We start from the raw sequence: 16795 nt of genomic DNA, 5'->3' as shown, positions 1-16795 counted from the left end.
GAATCCTAGATAACCTACCCATGTCTTTCTTGCTGCCACAGTTGCAGTTGAGGTGAGAGAGAGAGAGAAGGAAAGAGAGATAATGGGAGCAACAGGAAAAGCTTGGGGCTAAGAGGTCTCTTAAGGAAAATCGGAGTAGAGGGTGCCACTCTGCCTCCTTATCATGCCCCTTGCCTTTCTGCCCTGCACCGGGAAGCAAAAATAACTTTACTTTCTCTGCAAACTTCTGGCTGACAAACAAAAGGTGGGGGTCCGAAGGAGCCACGAGGGAGTGGAATTCTGTGAGGCTGGCAATCACCTGGCAGCCAGAGCCTGGAGGCCTCGGGGGACCACATGCAGATTCTAAGCTGAGGCTGAGCACCTTGCTGCCTAGAAGCTCGAGCCATGCCCAAGGCTCTCCAGGCACAGGTGAGTGCTTGGGTGCTTTGCCCTTTAGGATTCTGTGTCAGTCAATATGGCAAAAGGTGTTTAATTACAAATGTTATCATTAATCGTTTTCACACATGATAAGCATTCTCACACTATAGATGCCTACGGGTATAAGGACATGTATGTCAATCAGGTTCCAGGCATTAGTGCTGTTCCCATCCTTCCAATGAAATGAACCCACTGGGCTGGGAACCTCCCTCCCAGGCCAGAAGCCACAGAAAGAGTAAAAATGACACCTTTTCAAGTGATTCCTAGTGGCGCTGCTCCAGGGAGGGTTCACATTTTAACAAGGGAGAAAAGTTCAGTGATAAAACCACACTGAAATTCCAGACCCTACTGAGCAAACGGGGTATGGGAGAGACACAGAAGGGGCAAGGGAAAACCTGTGAAGCCACAGCAAAGGTAAGGGCACACTGGAAAGGAAAGCTGGGAAACAAAGTTGGGGAAAGAAAGGTGAAAAACCATAAAATTTTGTTTTAATGAAAAAAAACCAGTTTGCATTAAAATGCAAATAAAGAGACAAATTCATGTCCTTTGTAAATATGACTTTGCTACAAAATTAGTGGAGTCTGGGAAACAGCTAGTTACCAGGGTTTGGTTTGTCTTTTTGTGTTTTTTGGTTTGTTTTTTTTCCTCAGGATGCATTTCTGTGTATTAGTTTGAGAAACCAGGAAACTGGATGCAAAAACTCAAATGATAGAGTAAGAAACAGTGGGAAACATCTGGAGATTTCTGGAGAACATTTCTCAAAACTCTTCCTAATACCAGAGAGACACAGAGAGAGAGAGAAAGGGAGGGAGAGACAGAGGGAAATATAACAGAGGGACTTCAAAAGTTCAGTTAAGAGAAAAGGCTAGTGGCTCTAAAAAGGAAAGTGACTCATATATTAACAGGGAAGATTATAAAAAATGTAAAAAATGGACTATAAAATATCAGCAAAAAATAAGAGTTAAAAAAATAAGTGAAGCTGTTCACCTGATTCATTATTCTTCTGTGAAGCTTCCCACCTGGGAAGGTGTATACAAATGCAACGGAATGTGATATGACTTTTCAGTTTAAAAGGAGGTATGAAATTTAAGGTATTATTACTTCTCTTCCCTTTTTCAAAACACAGAGAAAACCACAAAGTTAGTGAAAACAGAGGAACACAGCAAATGTAACCAAACAAATAAGCAAGCACAAAGTCTCCCATTCTTGTCACAAACCATGAAGCATATGCGACTAACTTCAGGAAGGACACTGAAAGCTGAGAAACATCTCAAGTCCTAAGCAGGTGAAAAAAGTTTCTGGCCAAAGTAATGTCAAAAATGTCTAAAGGGCATATGCAATGTGCCTTTGATGAGAGTGGCAAGAGGCACAATTTAAGCCCCAGAAACACAGTTGGGCACCACACAACGGAGGGAGAGAGGCAGAGCTAAGAGAAAATGTTAATACTGTATTCCTATTTACTTTTGTATTGTGTTACTGTGTTCCTCTTAGCCAAGGAAGACTTCCAGAGGTAATGACATACCTAGAGAAATTCCAAGGGAACAATCCAGTAAAAAGAAACAAAAAAATTCACAGACTTGGATATTCCAGATAATTCTTTCATGCACCGAGTACAAATCTTTATACTTTGTGCCAATGGAAATTTTCTCTTAGATGACTATTCTGATAGAAAGCATTTGAATTTTCTATGTCAAGTCCAAAGAAGGAAATACTAAACAATAGGTAAGGCATCTAATTCTGTCGGGTTAAGTAACAGAATTTGAGAGATTTGTGAGATGGTTTCAATCTGAGCACCCATTTAGGTTTTCAAAGGAAAAAGATGAGGGAACGAGCAGAGGAGTGTGACCAGATTATAATAATCTCCTTGTGTTGTTGTCAAATGAAAGGTCTGAATTTGAATTAGGTAACACACTCTTCCTTATTTTCACAATTTGCGATCTGTAAGAGTTTTCTCCCTCTTTTCATGACTCTCCACAGGTTACAATCTATAGAATCTCATGGGGCCCTGGCCTTTTAAAGAAACATGGTTTATGTATAGACAATGGACAATTAACAGACCTGTGAAGGAAGTCAAGCAGTGGAGGGCACCTAACTGAAAATAATGAAAATCAATGAAGCCAGAACAGACCCAAACATCAAGCAGCATGTACTTAAATGATATTAGCTAATGGCACAGTTGGGTGAACGAAGCAGTATGAGCTAATGTTGACTTCCTCTCTCAAGTTCAAAAACACTAGAATGGTCATAGACCCAAGGACCATACATTTCAAATTTGGGCTGCTAGAGAAGCTGTTATGGGTTGAACTGCGTCTCCCTAGAATTTATATGTTCAAGTCCTAACCCCTAGTACCTCAGAAGTGACTATATTTGGAGGAATGGCCTTTAGAGAGGCAATTAAGACCAAATGAGGTCATTGATGGGCTCTACTCTGGTCTGGCTGATGTCCTTATAGGAAGAGGAGATTAGGACATGGATACACAGGTGAGGACACAGGGAGAGGAGGCCATGTACGAGCCAAGGAGAGAGGTCTCAGGAAAAAAAAAAAAGTCAACACTGTGAACACCTTGATTTCAGACTTCTAGTCTTTAGAATTGTGAGAAAATAAATTCTGTTGGTTAAGCGCCGCCCTCTCCCCCCGCCCCCCCGCCAGTCTGTGGTGCTTTGTAATGGCAGCCCTAAGCAGACTAATACAGACACCTGCTAGAGCCCTTTTTTTTTCTCTTAGAAGGGAGCCCTTTTTTTTCTCTTAGAAGTCTGAAATAAGACCCTTTAAGTTTCTTTTATGGTTAAATGCATTGTACATCATACTCACAACCCCGACAGGAAAGGCCAGTACGGCTAACATCCAGTCCCGGAGCGAGATAAGCTTCTTGAGCTGCCTTTCTTGTTCTTGGTTCCCACTTCCTCTAGTCAGAAGACTGGAAAGATCAGTCAGCACGCAAATACCAAAAAAGACAGCCTGGATAACCTGGAGGGAGACAACAGCTGGTGTTAGTCCATAAGATCTAAAGAGACCCCAGCTGTAGGACAGCAAACAAGCTACAACTTTGCAACATGACACAGGATAAGAGATGATCAGAAGCATATTTACAGAGCTGGCCCTACAAATAAAAAAAGAATAAGATATTTGCAACTTGCTATCATAGGTGAGAAAATTCATCCTAAAAACACTGCTTCCGTTTTTGCTCACCTTGGGACAAATGCAAACTCTGCATGCACGTACATGTCTAAAGAGGCCCAATACGAAGCAGTGTCAAATATCAAACATCATAACGACATGTCTATTATTTTAAAATATCACATCTGTGGGGTCATTACATTGACTAGTAGGGTTTAACAAACATCTAAGAAGTGCAAAGAAAAGAATCAAGGTAGCCTGAGTAATAAATGAGACACTTTTGTCTGAATGTAAAGAAAACTTCCAATGTTCTAATCTCCTAGATTTGGAAAGTTCTCCACCAAAGGAAGTGGTAGAAAGCTTCTAGTCCTTGAGTCACAGAGAAATCAACTGAATGCAGTAATCAAAACTGGTACAGAATGATTTTCTGTTGTCAAACCTGAACGACAGGACCTCCTTCTCAGATTTTCTGTTCTTCTAAAATAAAATCTTTCCAAAGTAATACAAACATAGATACCCATACCATATTCCCCCAAAAAGTTTTCAGTTGTACATTCCCAAATAAATGACAAATTAAATTACTTACATCAGCTACGTGTAACTTGGACTATCTCAGGGGAGGACATTGAAATACTACAATTCAATAATCTGTGAAATTCCTAATGTGGGAGCAAAAGTATCGATGATCCAGAGCTGTGGGTGGAGGCAGGAAGCATACTGTAATATAGCTTGGCAAATGATCGTTCAAATTATGGAAAGGGCAGAAAATATATTCCCTGGGCTCAAAAATCAAACCCATTTAGCACCAAGAGTAGATTCAGGGTAAGTTTTCTGGTGTCCTCTACCAGAAATAATTCACTGATGACAGATTTGCAAAAGATACAATTTTATTCACTACCTCTTTAGAAAACAGCAAAAAATTTTTGGTAAATTTCCATCTTGGCAGTGGAAAGGATCTGTGAAAACTCTGTGGATGAGTTCCTCATTGAGGCACAAAACAAAGGGAAGAAGGACCCTCAAAATTACCAGCTTCCATTTAGCATAGCGCTGACATACTTGGATTGTCAAATCACTCTGTTCAAATTCTTATCTAAGCCACTTTGAAAACTCCAAATAATGGAGATTCCATTGCTGACCTTAGTCAAATAAACAAAAACCCTGCAGTATTTTTACGTATAATACAATTACCATGTTCTTCCAAGTTGACCAAATCCTGCCATTATTTGCCAATGTTAGCTAAAGTTCTATTCCTTCTCATAACTTAGCCTGCCTTTCAGCTTCAATGACTTAAGGTTTATTGTTATGCTTTCTACAACAAGAAAAAGCAGAGGAGGAGAAGCTGAGATGGCCATAACTGAGCATGTTGGCAAGAATCATGTTGTGATGACCAGAAATAATTTTAATGACTCAGGGAATAATTTCACACTTAGGAAAACTTTCCATAACATATCTTATCGCTGTAGATGTTTGATCTTTATGTCGACCCTAAGGGGTTTTGAGAAATTGGAGTGGCCAGGCTGGGGAATAATAATCTCCATGCCAATTTGGCCTGTGGACATATTAAAAGGGGCCCTACATGATCAATTACTAAGGAAACACAAATGTAGACCACAATGAGATAGCATTTTTCAACCATATAATTTTCACAATTTAATTCTGACAATACTACTGTTTATAAGGATGTAGAACAACCAGAAACCCTATGGTAGGAATGCAAACTGGAACAACCCCTTTGAAGAATACTTGTCAATGTCTAGTGATTTAAAGATGTACATTCTCTATTATCCAATGACTTCATTATCGAGGGTATTGGCTAAAGAAGCTGCCATACGTGTGTTCTAGTCATATGCATGTGAAGGTTAATTTATGCATTCATTGCTTCAAAAATTTGGATTTAATGTTTCAATTTGACTGGATAAACAAACTGTGCTATATCCATATAGTGGAGTTCTAAGTACATATCAATTTTTCATTCTCACAACAAAACATTAAACAAAAAAAAGGAAACCAAAAAAATGCTACATTTTGACAGCATCAAAATAAATTTCAAAAAAGTGCAAAGATAATTTTAAGGATGCATGTATATGAAGTAAAATATGAAGAAATGCATGGAATTAATAGCATGGAATTCAGCTACCTCTCCAAGGAGGATAAGACTGGGGAAGGACCTCAACTGTATCAGTAATATTTTATATCTTAAGTTGATTATTTGGGTATATAGAAGTTTATTGTATTATTCTCTGTGTACTTCACTATTATGAAATATTTCCAAAGAACTTAAAAATAAAAGGTATAAAAGAGTGGTTTTCATATTTTTGGGCTGTAGCTGGTGAATCTCTTTCCGTTGTTTTCCTTCTAACTCAGTTTCCTTTCTTTTTAAAAATTGGCTTGTAATAGCAGGATTTACTAAAATCTCCAAATTAAGTGAGTTAAGTGAATTTTAAAATTCCATGATCAAGTAACTACTACCAGTGCTGCCTTCCCACCATAAACAGCTAGACATTTGGACTATATATATAAATCAGCTTTTTCATATATTGAACTTTTTCCTCTGCAATCAGCCAAAGAAAACTCTCATTTTTAAAAAATGGCTCACCTGATGAGGTCAGGCCCACTTTGAATAATTGTCCTTTTGCCACATAAAGTAATGTAACTGCAGGATTGATTGTATTCACAGAATCTTCCAAAAACCCAAGGAAGGAGATTATACAACGTTGAATATCACTGAGAGTCATTTTCTCATTTTACCTGCCACAAGCTGTAGGTTAAACAATTTTTAGAGAACACTCAGAATGGAGAGGTATTCAAGTTCTGACCAGAGAGGCCTTATTGACTACAACAAGAATTCAGTAGAGACCTAAGAAGTTTATTACCTAATTAGTGATGTTAAAATAGCCTTGGAATAAAGGCTACTTTATATCCACCCACTAGTACTTAAAAACAATCATCACAGAAGAAAGCAAGCCAATATACAGTATCTTAAATACCTGCAAAAACAAAATTCTACAATTTTTAAAGGAATATAGCAAAATCTAGACATTCAGCAATATCCAACATTACACTATCAACATCCAATCAAAAGTCACTGGACTTTCCAAGAAGTAAAAAAATCCTTAATCAAGAGGAAACTAATTAGATAAAAACAGATATATGGGATGCCTTGGTGGCTCAGTTGGTTAAGCATCTGACTCTTGATTTCAGCTCAGCTCATGATCTCATGGTTTGTGAGTTCAAACCCCGCAGTAGGTTCTGCACTGACAGTGAGTAGCCTGCTTGGGATTCTTTCTCTCCCTTTCTCTCTCTCCCCCTCCCCTGCTCAAGCTTTCTCTCTCAAAATAAATAAACATAAAAAAAACAGGTATAGAAATGACATAAATATTGGAACTAGCAGACAAGAACATAAGTTCAAGAAGTTAAATGAAATAATGAGCCAAAAAAAAAAAAAAAGACATTAAAAAAGAACCAAACCGAACATCTAAAAATTAAAGACATTGCCTGAAACTTAAAAGTCACTAGGTGGAAATAATAGCAAACTCGACACTGCAGAAGAAAAATTTAAAAATTGAGTACATAGCAATATAAACCATTCAAAATGAATCTGAGAAAGAAAAAGATTTTAAAAATCAACAGAATATCAGTGAATTGTGAGAAAATATTAAGCAGTCTAACATAAGTGTATTGGAGCTGCAAAGAAGCAGGAAAGAGAGGCATGTAGAAGAAATATTAGAAAAGAAAAGAAAAAGCATTAGAAGAAACAATGGCTGAAGTTCTTCAAAACTTCATGAAGTTTTCATGAAAACTATAAACGTGCAGATCCAAGAAATGAAACAAATGGAGTATAAACAAAGAAAACCACATCAAGGTACAGTGTAATCAAATGCTGAAAAATCTGTGGAAAAGACATCACATACAGAAAAATAAAGATAAGAAATTTCACAGGTTTCTCATGTAAAACAACACAAGCCAGAAAACAGGGACCTTAAAGTCCTACAAGGAGGAAAAACTCTCAAAGGTGAAAGACTTTTTCAGACAAACAGAAACTGAGAGAAGTTATCGTCAATAGCCTTTCACTACAAGAAATGTGAACAAAATGGGAAACGTGATACCAGATATAACTTCAAATCTATATGAAGCAATCAATGACAACTGCTAAAAATTATAAATATGTGGATAAATACAAAAGATTTATTTTTTGTTTTATTTAATCTTTTAAAAATAAATAACTAGTTAAAGCAGAAATATGAGAACAAACTGTGAGGATTTAAACATATTTAGAAATACAATTATGACATAGCACAAGGGAAAGAAGAAATGGAAGGCGTAGGTTGTTACGTTTTTAGTTATATATGAAGTGGCATATTATCTGGTGGCAGACAGTGATAAGTTAAAGATGCCTACCGTAAACCCTAGAGGAACCACTAAGACAGTGAAACGGAGACCTTCAGCTAATGCATTAGTTGTCTGTGCTACGTAACAAATTACCACAAATTTAGCAGCTTAAAACAACATCAGTTTACTTGTTCACATTCTGTAGGTCAGAAGTCCGAGTGGGTTAGTCTGGCCCTATGCCATCAAAATCAAGGTTCTGGCTAAGGAGCATTCTTATCTGGAGGCTCAAGGAAAGGAGCTTCAAGATCATTCTGGTTGTTGGTACAATCCAGTCCCTTTTGACTGTAAGACTGAGGTTCATGCTTCCTTGTTAACTGATGGCCAGGCACTCTCAGCTCCTTGGATCTGCTCTCCAACCCTTGCACCTGCTCTCACCCCGCGCCCCCACCCCCCTGCCCACCAATCTTCAAGTCCAGGAACAGAATATCAGATTCTTCTTGTGCTTCAGATCTCCCTGACTTTCCCTTCTTTTTCTCTCTTCTGTCGTCCATCTGAAAAAGCTTTTCGCCTTTAAGGGCTCATGTGGTAAGATTAAGTCCACATGAGTAATGTCCTTTTCTTAAGGTCAACTGTGCCATACATCATAATCAGAGAAGTTCTATGTCATTTATTCACAGGTTCTCAGGGTTAGAGTGGGGCATCTTTGGGGGCCAACTTAGAAATTCTGTCCATTACAGCTAAAAAGCACATATTAGAAATAAAATGGAACATTAACAGTACATTAGGGTAATCCAAAAGAAGTAAAAAATTAGGAAAAAGAAACAAAGAATAGATCAGACAAAAAAAAACAGTAAGATCTCAGACTTTAACCCAATAATACCTATAATTACATTAAATACAAATGGTTTAAACTCTCCCAATTAATACCAGAGATTGACAGACTATATTTAAAACACAAAGAAAAGGCACTATAAGTATGTATAGATTTGTTAAAGGAAAATGGATGCAAACTCTAATTGTAAGAAAGCTGGAATAGCTATATCAATACAAAAAGTAGGTTTTAGGGCACCTGGGTGGTTCAGTTGGTTATGCGTCAGACTCTTGATTTTGGCTCAGGTCATGAACTCACAGTTTGTAGCAACGAGCCCCGAGTCAGGTTCCACGCTGACAGCATGGAGCCTGCTTGGAATTCTCTCTCTACCTCTCTCTGCCACTCCCCTGCTCACATGCACGCTCCCTCTCTATGTCTCTCTCGAAATAAATAAATACACTTAAAAAAAAAGTAGCTTTCAAGATAAAGAATGCTACCAAAAATAAAGAGAAACATTTCATAATGACAAAAGGGTCAATTCATTTAAAAAGTATAACATCTTAAAAAGCAAAAATTGATTTACTATGGGGCTAAGTTACTCAATTAATGTTCAATAATATTTTAATAACAAATAACTCATGATTCTTGGGAAACAGATGCTTTTATGAAGATATAAAAGAAAAGGTGAGGGGAAACCTTAAAAAAGCAAAAAAAAAAAAAAAAGGAGGGAAGAAACAGAAGCTCATGTTCTACAGGAGAAAAACAACAGCAATTCTGCAAATATAAATGTAAAAATAAAACAACAGTTTGTCAAACTCATAAGTTAGTGGTGTTATGAAGTCTTACATCCTCCTACAGTCAATTCATCTTCTTCTCCAGTGGGATCATCTAACACAGCAGTCGCCTCACTGCTGCCTGGTTGCTAGCCTGTCACTGTCTGTAGACCTTGCCAGGGGCTCTCCCCGGCTTGCGATCACACTATGCCCCCTGCCTCACCTGGGTTGCTATGGAAGACTTCTCCCAAGTGAGCCTGCGGAGGTCAGGGAAAAGAGGTACCACAAAATGCTTTTCTCCTCATTTCCATACATCAGGAGACAGACAGGAAATTGTTGGGTTTTGTCAGTTTTGTTTTGTTTTCAACACACACTGACTAATTTTTAAAAGATAATCCCTAAAGATTATAGAACAGCTCACCGCTCCCTAGGGAGAAGCATGGCCTGACTTTTGGTTATTTGCTCATTTAAGAAGCAGTCAGACAATACTGTTAAACTAACACTTCAGATTTCTGCTACTTTATTAGAATTTGATTGGAGCTGACAGCCAACAAATCACATCAGACACATTTTGCTCTATTGCCTGTACGTATCACGTTGTCCGTTGCAACTTAAAATTCATTAAATAAACTTAATGTGAAAGTTGTATGGAGATGCACAAGTGAATTTTAAGTAGGATTACGATTACCTTGAAGCGTTATTTGGCTCCAGCCATTCTGCAGGGCTGGCATTTCCAAACCATCAACTCAGCATGACACACATATACACCATCTGGCTTTGAGTTCTTAGCAGGCTGGCTGCTCTTATTATTTTGTGTCACGTGTAGAAATGAAGTGGTCAAATGTACCACATCTCTCCAAGAAATATAAATAGAGATTTATCAGAATGAAAAAAAAAAAAAAGCCCAGGATATTTTGAACTCACTCTAGTATTTGTTCCTCTAGAATGTTCTCTACTGTTGAATAATTCCTTCTACATCTTCTCTCCACCCCCTCAACTCTCCCTGTCAGGAAATAATAGATTATTTACTGAGTCATTTTAGGTTCAGGATTCACTTCCACAAGTATGGAAATGTACCCCAATTCCATTCATATTCTTATCTTCTTTTTTTTTTTAATTTTTTTTAACATTTATTTATTTTTGAGACAGAGAGAGACAGAGCATGAACAGGGGAGAGTCAGAGAAAGAGGGAGACACAGAATCTGAAACAGGTTCCAGGCTCTGAGTGGTCAGCACAGAGCCCGACGTGGGGCTTGAACTCACGGACCGTGAGATCATGACTTGAGCCGAAGTCGGCCACTCAACCGCCTGAGCCACCCAGATGCCCCTATTCTTATCTTTTCTTACCCATGAGTGGTATTCATTAAATGAACTTAATATTATTTTCTTTTTTTTTTCTGGAATGCACTAAACCATTACAATTCTGTTTCTAGCATAGGGCAAACTTGTTATACTTCTGCCATTTATTCCCAAACATAGTAGATATGGTTTATCTAGAATACGTTTTATTTCATTTCATTAGATCATCTTCAAGGTCCTCAATTATATGTAATTATACCAAAGCTTTAGTCTGTATATCAAGTTATGTCATTACTATGAGTTGCTAATTTTTACAGGCCAACCTCAGGCAAAAACAAAGAACGCACCCAAGTAGGAAAAGCAGCATTTTAAGTAAGAAATGCAAATCTTTGTTTATATGAATTTTAAAAGACCACAGAACGACTGTCTTGATCATTGGGAGTAAGATTTCTAATGACATGCATGTGTCGCGTACCACGTTTTGATTGTACTATATTCTCATAAGGTTAACATAAAGAATACAATAATGTTTGAAGATTCCACTTACGTTAGGGTTAATTTAGACTTGGTCTACAGAAGAAATAAGACAACAGAACTCGGAGGGGTAGCAATGGACACTGGAGTGATGTGGATCATGGAATGAAAGAAAACTAGAAAGAACAGATGGAAAGAAGGCAGGAAGATTTAGAGGTGTCATAAGGGAGGGTCTGGAGGAGTCCCATGTATGAGGATGAGAGCACTAATCAACGGGAGATTTAGATAAAAGAAGAAAGAATTCCTGTAAATATCTGTGTTCAATGAAGAGTGAATTTGTCTGGAGATGTGAGATATGTGGAAAGGATATAAGGGCCATAAAATTACAGTGCTACATGTTTAAACACAACATTCAAGGGATTCCCTCTCTATTCCACAAATATCTTACTTTTAATTTTTTTTGAGGGGGGGGGTGTGCGTGGGACAGGGGCAGGGAGAGTGGGGGGGAGAGAGAGAGAGAGAGAGAGAGAGAGAGAGAGAGAGAGAGAGATCTCAAGCAGGCTTCATGCCCAGCATGGAGCCTGGTGCTGGGGGCTCCATCCCATGACCACGAAATCACGACCTGAGCCAAAATCAAGAGTCAGACACTCAACCAACTGAACCACCCAGGTGTCCCAATATCTTAGTTTTTAATGGTTTATAATTCCATCTTCTTGTTATTAAGATCAAGAGGGATCGCCAAGCATATTTCAGCACCATGAGACTGTGACTCACTATGAAATCAGATGAGTGAATTCTGCAAGGATCTCCTTTGCATTTGTTTCCAGTGCTTTCCTTGCCTCAGACATGTGAATATCTGTAGCAATTCTATAGCCCTGGGAGTCCATCAGCTACACGGAGGCTGCACTCAGTTACATGTTTGGATGCTCCACTGTGGAGAAATCAGTGCATTTAAAACTCCCACAGGCTCTCTCTGCCTCCCTCATCCACTGAGACTGCCCACCAGATGCACTGGCTGGTGAGTTTTCCTCTACTGCCCTGAACAAACCAGCATGGCTTTCTCACTCTGGTGACTGTAAGTCTATTTGTCTAGATCTGCCATTTAAGTGATGTGCTGTAAGCCCAAGGTTTTTCAAGAAATCTTCACCACAAACATTTTTGAGGAGTTGGACTCACTGCATCATCACGCCTGTGGTTTTCTGAATGTGATTTAGAACCCATGCCCATGTACACAGACATTTACCTCATACTGCTCTATCTCATTACTGAAAATCGATGAACTAGGCCATAAGTCACCACTGGCAAGCAATCCATTCAGACACAAAGAAAGAAAAATAAGTTTTTCAGTCAGAAATAATGCACTCAGATAAGCAGCTTCGGAAAGGAAAGCTTGTCAACAAAATGCATTACAATATCACATAATTGCTTTCAATATGTAAGAAGCAGGGAGAACAGTCATCTGAAGAAGGCATTTGGATATGCTTCACAAAGTAATGGGTACAATCATACCATGTTCCAGCGACAACCCGTTAAAAGTACAGCAGGGACCTTTCCAGAGACTCTATTCTAATCTGCAAATAATGACAGAAAATTCCCCTCGGGGTTCTCATTGCGCTTCACTGATCCCATGTACTACGCAAAACTTCTGTAGGCTTACAGATTTTTTAAGCTATTAATATTAGCATGAATCCCTTTTGAATCCTGAATTAAACACACCATTGATTTATTTAGCAAATATTTATTGATTAACTACTACATACAAAGCACTTAGTGAACTACTAATGTAGAAATGCAGACTACCAAATGTACGTCTCACTTCAAATGAGAATGTGCTTAGTGTCTAACCTCTAACTTGGTGGAATCCACACTTGCTAAACACGTGATATCTAGATTTAAGCACAATAATAGCAATAAACAATTATTTAAAAATGGTGTGTCTTAACACAAATCTGTTCTGTAGTGCATTAAATTTTCTAGCATTGTAAAATGTATTTTATCCCACTAACTCATTTCGGCAGAAGATGATTTAAGTGCCACGCATAATCACTAAAGACTAGATAAGTTTGAAAGCTAAATTAGAAAGGACCTTGACCTGAATTAAGATCAAATTAGATCTTAATTGATTAGACGATACAGAATCAGATAATCATACAAAACCTGTGCATAATCTGTATATAATAAAATGAATGATTTATTTTTAGAACATATATACACACAGGTGAAGTCGTGTTAATTAAACCAATTAGAAAGACATGGTCCTGTCCTAAGAAAGACATGGCCCCTGTCCTTAGAAGTTTCTATTTTAAATATTGATTTATCTATTGATTTTGATCTAACACTGAGTCTACATAAAGGCAATGTCTATGCAGTTGTAGATAACTACTTGGCAGGGAACTGAATGGTTAACGTAGTTATGAAGGTGGATCCCTGTTTCTAGATACTGATTTCTGCCTTCAGAAACAGATCTTCCAGACAAAAGTTTCTGAGGGGCTTTGAGAGATCTCACTCCCCAGCCAGTATTGCTCAACTTGGCCATTGTTCTACCCTATTCACTGGCTTACTATATCATTTTGAAGTTTACTGGTACAGAGCCTAATGTGTATAAGACGAACTATTCTTGGGGCGCCTGGGTGGCTCAGCCAGTTAAACGTTGGATTCTTGATATTGGCTCAGGTCACGATCTCATGGTTCATGAAATCCAGCCCTGCATCGGGCTCTGTGAAAACTGGAACTGTAAGTTTATGTTAGGTTTTAGAATTGAATTCATTCATTTCTTAAAAACTGGCAGAAGTTTAACATAAAGAATATTTGAGCTATCATAGGAGAGTAACTACAAGATGTAACAAGAACTCTAAAAGGTATGCTGTGCCTCAGAGATACTATCTAAGGAAAGAAGAACTTAGAAGAAGCCTCTTCTCCAAGGATGGGCTTCAGACCTCACTGCGGGAGGTGTGTTTGCAGCCTGCTGGATGGTGGAAAAGCTCTCTGGGTTGCCGGGGCAAGATCTGGCCACGGTCACTGGGTACGGAGCAAGCAGCCTTCCCAGGTGCAGATGAGCTGATGAGCAGGTGCACAGAAGGAGCTAAGCAACCACTGGGGGCAGGAGATCTGGAGCATGTGGTGCCCTCCTTAGGAGGGCTGCAGGGACATGGTCACCAAGGGCCTGCACATCCCTGCCTGTGGCTGGGGAGAAGCAATATTAGACGTCCTCCTACCCATGTGGCTGATCAATGGGGCAGCAGCTGGAACCAGTGAGCGAAGCCCCTTCCTCCTGCAATAACTCTTCAGCACCCGCTAATTAACATCATCCTCACTGTGAAGGAGAAATGCTTAAAAAGTTTAGTCCGTTATGGAAGAGCAGGTATTACAGGGTGAATCGGGAGCTGAGAAACAATACATATCTCATTTAATTCCCCACGACTTCATTGATATTTAATAGCACTGAGAACACTGTTTCATTTATTCTAATGAAATGCAAGAGAATCGGAAGAACATTTGCTTTTAATTATTCAGACTGGCAATGTGAGTCTTATCTCCTGGCTTGGGGCCATTTAATTGTTTTATGTCATCTTTTATAGAGAGTAAATCAGGCAAACCAATGAATATATTATCTTAACATTTCAAATATGGTAGAACATTCAAGGTGGTCTATTTTGCTACTAATTTCTGATACTTGTGTTAGACAGAGAAGGCTGAAGTGAATGGCCAAAGTGAAATTTTATATATATGTTGAAATTTAACCCAATCATTGTCATGATCTTCCTGTTCATTTCAGAATTGTTTGTAGTGACAAAAAAAGAAAAAGAAAAGAAAAGAAAGAAAGAAAAGAAAACAACCCAAATGTGCATAAACTCAACCTTACATAAATAGAGGTATTAAAAGAATAATAATACAGGGCAGTGAAAATAATTTACCTAGACTTAACCTGTATCAACATAGGTGAATCACTCAAGCATAACATCTAACAATAAAAGTAAGCCGGAAAAGACGGAAAACGTATGTTATTACTTAAAGTCCTAAAAGAACTGAATAAAAATCCACAATAGTAGCCCAGAAATGCACATGCAGTAAAGCCACAAGGAGAAGACAATGATAATAAAATGCCATCCAGAGCTGAGTTAGACCTCCCTCCCCACCTCCCAGGAAACAGCTCAGGTCACCTCTTATCTTGGTTTCTTTACCACCTGATTCAAGTATAATGAAATCATCAATAGCGTCGCTGTTTTATAGATGCCTGACTCTGTGGTGGGCCAATGAGGGTAGGGTTTGGCTTTAATTTGATATTGCATCCCTTGAGATTGGCATGACGTGTGGGGTGTAGTATTAATACCCACTTGCCAATTACCAAATTAATGAGAGTGGTGAAGACAGCCAAACAGGGTGGCAGGGAGCCTGACCTGGAACTGGTGGAAGGATGGCTAGCAGGTGCTGAGGAAGGAGCACCTTCCTGTGAGAAAGGAGCCGGCAGAGCTCTATTGCCACTGTCGTGCACCGCCGTGTTACCTGTTTGCAATTGTGCTCAGTGCCCAGGTTACAGGGCACACAAATGGGACCTCATGGGTTTGAGGGTCTGCAAGGCAAGCCCAGCTAGACACTAGGGCAGTGAGGGCATCAGGAGATGAGTAATGAAAGACAGATCCCAGGGTGTAGACTGGCCAGAGAAAAACATGAAGTCAAGAGAGAGACAGAGAGGGTGAGTCCTTCGCTGGGTGGGGGTGGTCGCATGTCTGGTGCAAGGGAACAAAATGAAAGATGGGAGACTGTGGTTTGTGGACAGAGTTAGAGGTTGGTCCAGCTGTTCTTGATGACAATGAGATCCAAGGGTGGCTGTGGTGCCAAGCTCCAGGATGAACGAGACAAAAGTCAGAAGAGTTGAGGACAAGATATATTGTGTGAGGGGTGAATTTCAGGCACCAATTATGTTATTGCAAATTTATGGCACCCCGCCCCAACAACAGTTAAAAGAAACTGGAGTCAAAATACAAAGAAACAATTGATCCTAAGAAATATCAGAGACATTTCAGAAATCTATCAATGAAGTATATCAATATAAAATACATTTATGAAACAATGAATAGTAACTGAGTGTCTTGCATCTTGCAATAGAAGCAATTGCATTTTCCTTTCAATTACATTAAAGTAACACATTTTCTTTTGACCTTGCCACATTTGTGTTCTCAGAAACAAAGTGTGTGTTTAAATGCTAATAAATAGGGGTGCCTGGGTGGCTCAGTCGGTTGAGCGTCCGGCTTTGGCTCAGGCCATGATCTCACAGTTTGTGGGTTTGAGCCCCGCATCAGGCTCTGCGCTGACAGCTTAGAGCCTGACAGCCTCTTTCTGTCTCCCTCTCTCCTCTGCTCCTCCCCCATTCATGCTCTGTCTCTCTCTCTCCTTTAAAAATAAAGAAAAACATAAAAAAAAAATAAATGCTAATAGAGGGAAACATCAATAGCCAAAACTGTACATGGATAGAACAATACAAAAATTGATGAGTATGTATCAGTTTGATAAACAAATCTGATTTACACCCCCACAAGGGGATAAAGCTAGTCTCATCACTTTTGTTACAGATGG

General features: G+C 38.9%; 1 protein-coding gene across 5 annotated transcripts in view; it reads right to left on the bottom strand.

Annotated features, from left to right (window-relative positions):
* Positions 1-16795, bottom strand: part of AIG1 (androgen induced 1) — a 241709-nt gene that overhangs the window by 181298 nt on the left and 43616 nt on the right. For all 5 annotated transcript variants that reach the window (XM_007096365.3, XM_007096364.2, XM_042987243.1 and 2 more), the window contains exon 2: positions 3230-3385. In XM_007096365.3, coding sequence (XP_007096427.1) covers positions 3230-3385 — 156 coding nt within the window. The remainder of the gene's footprint in view (positions 1-3229; positions 3386-16795) is intronic.

The sequence above is a fragment of the Panthera tigris genome, chromosome B2, assembly GCF_018350195.1.
Source record: "Panthera tigris isolate Pti1 chromosome B2, P.tigris_Pti1_mat1.1, whole genome shotgun sequence".
NCBI lineage: Eukaryota > Metazoa > Chordata > Mammalia > Carnivora > Felidae > Panthera > Panthera tigris.
The sequence above is the reverse complement of the archived record's forward strand: the minus strand, read 5'-3'. Positions and strand labels throughout refer to the sequence as shown.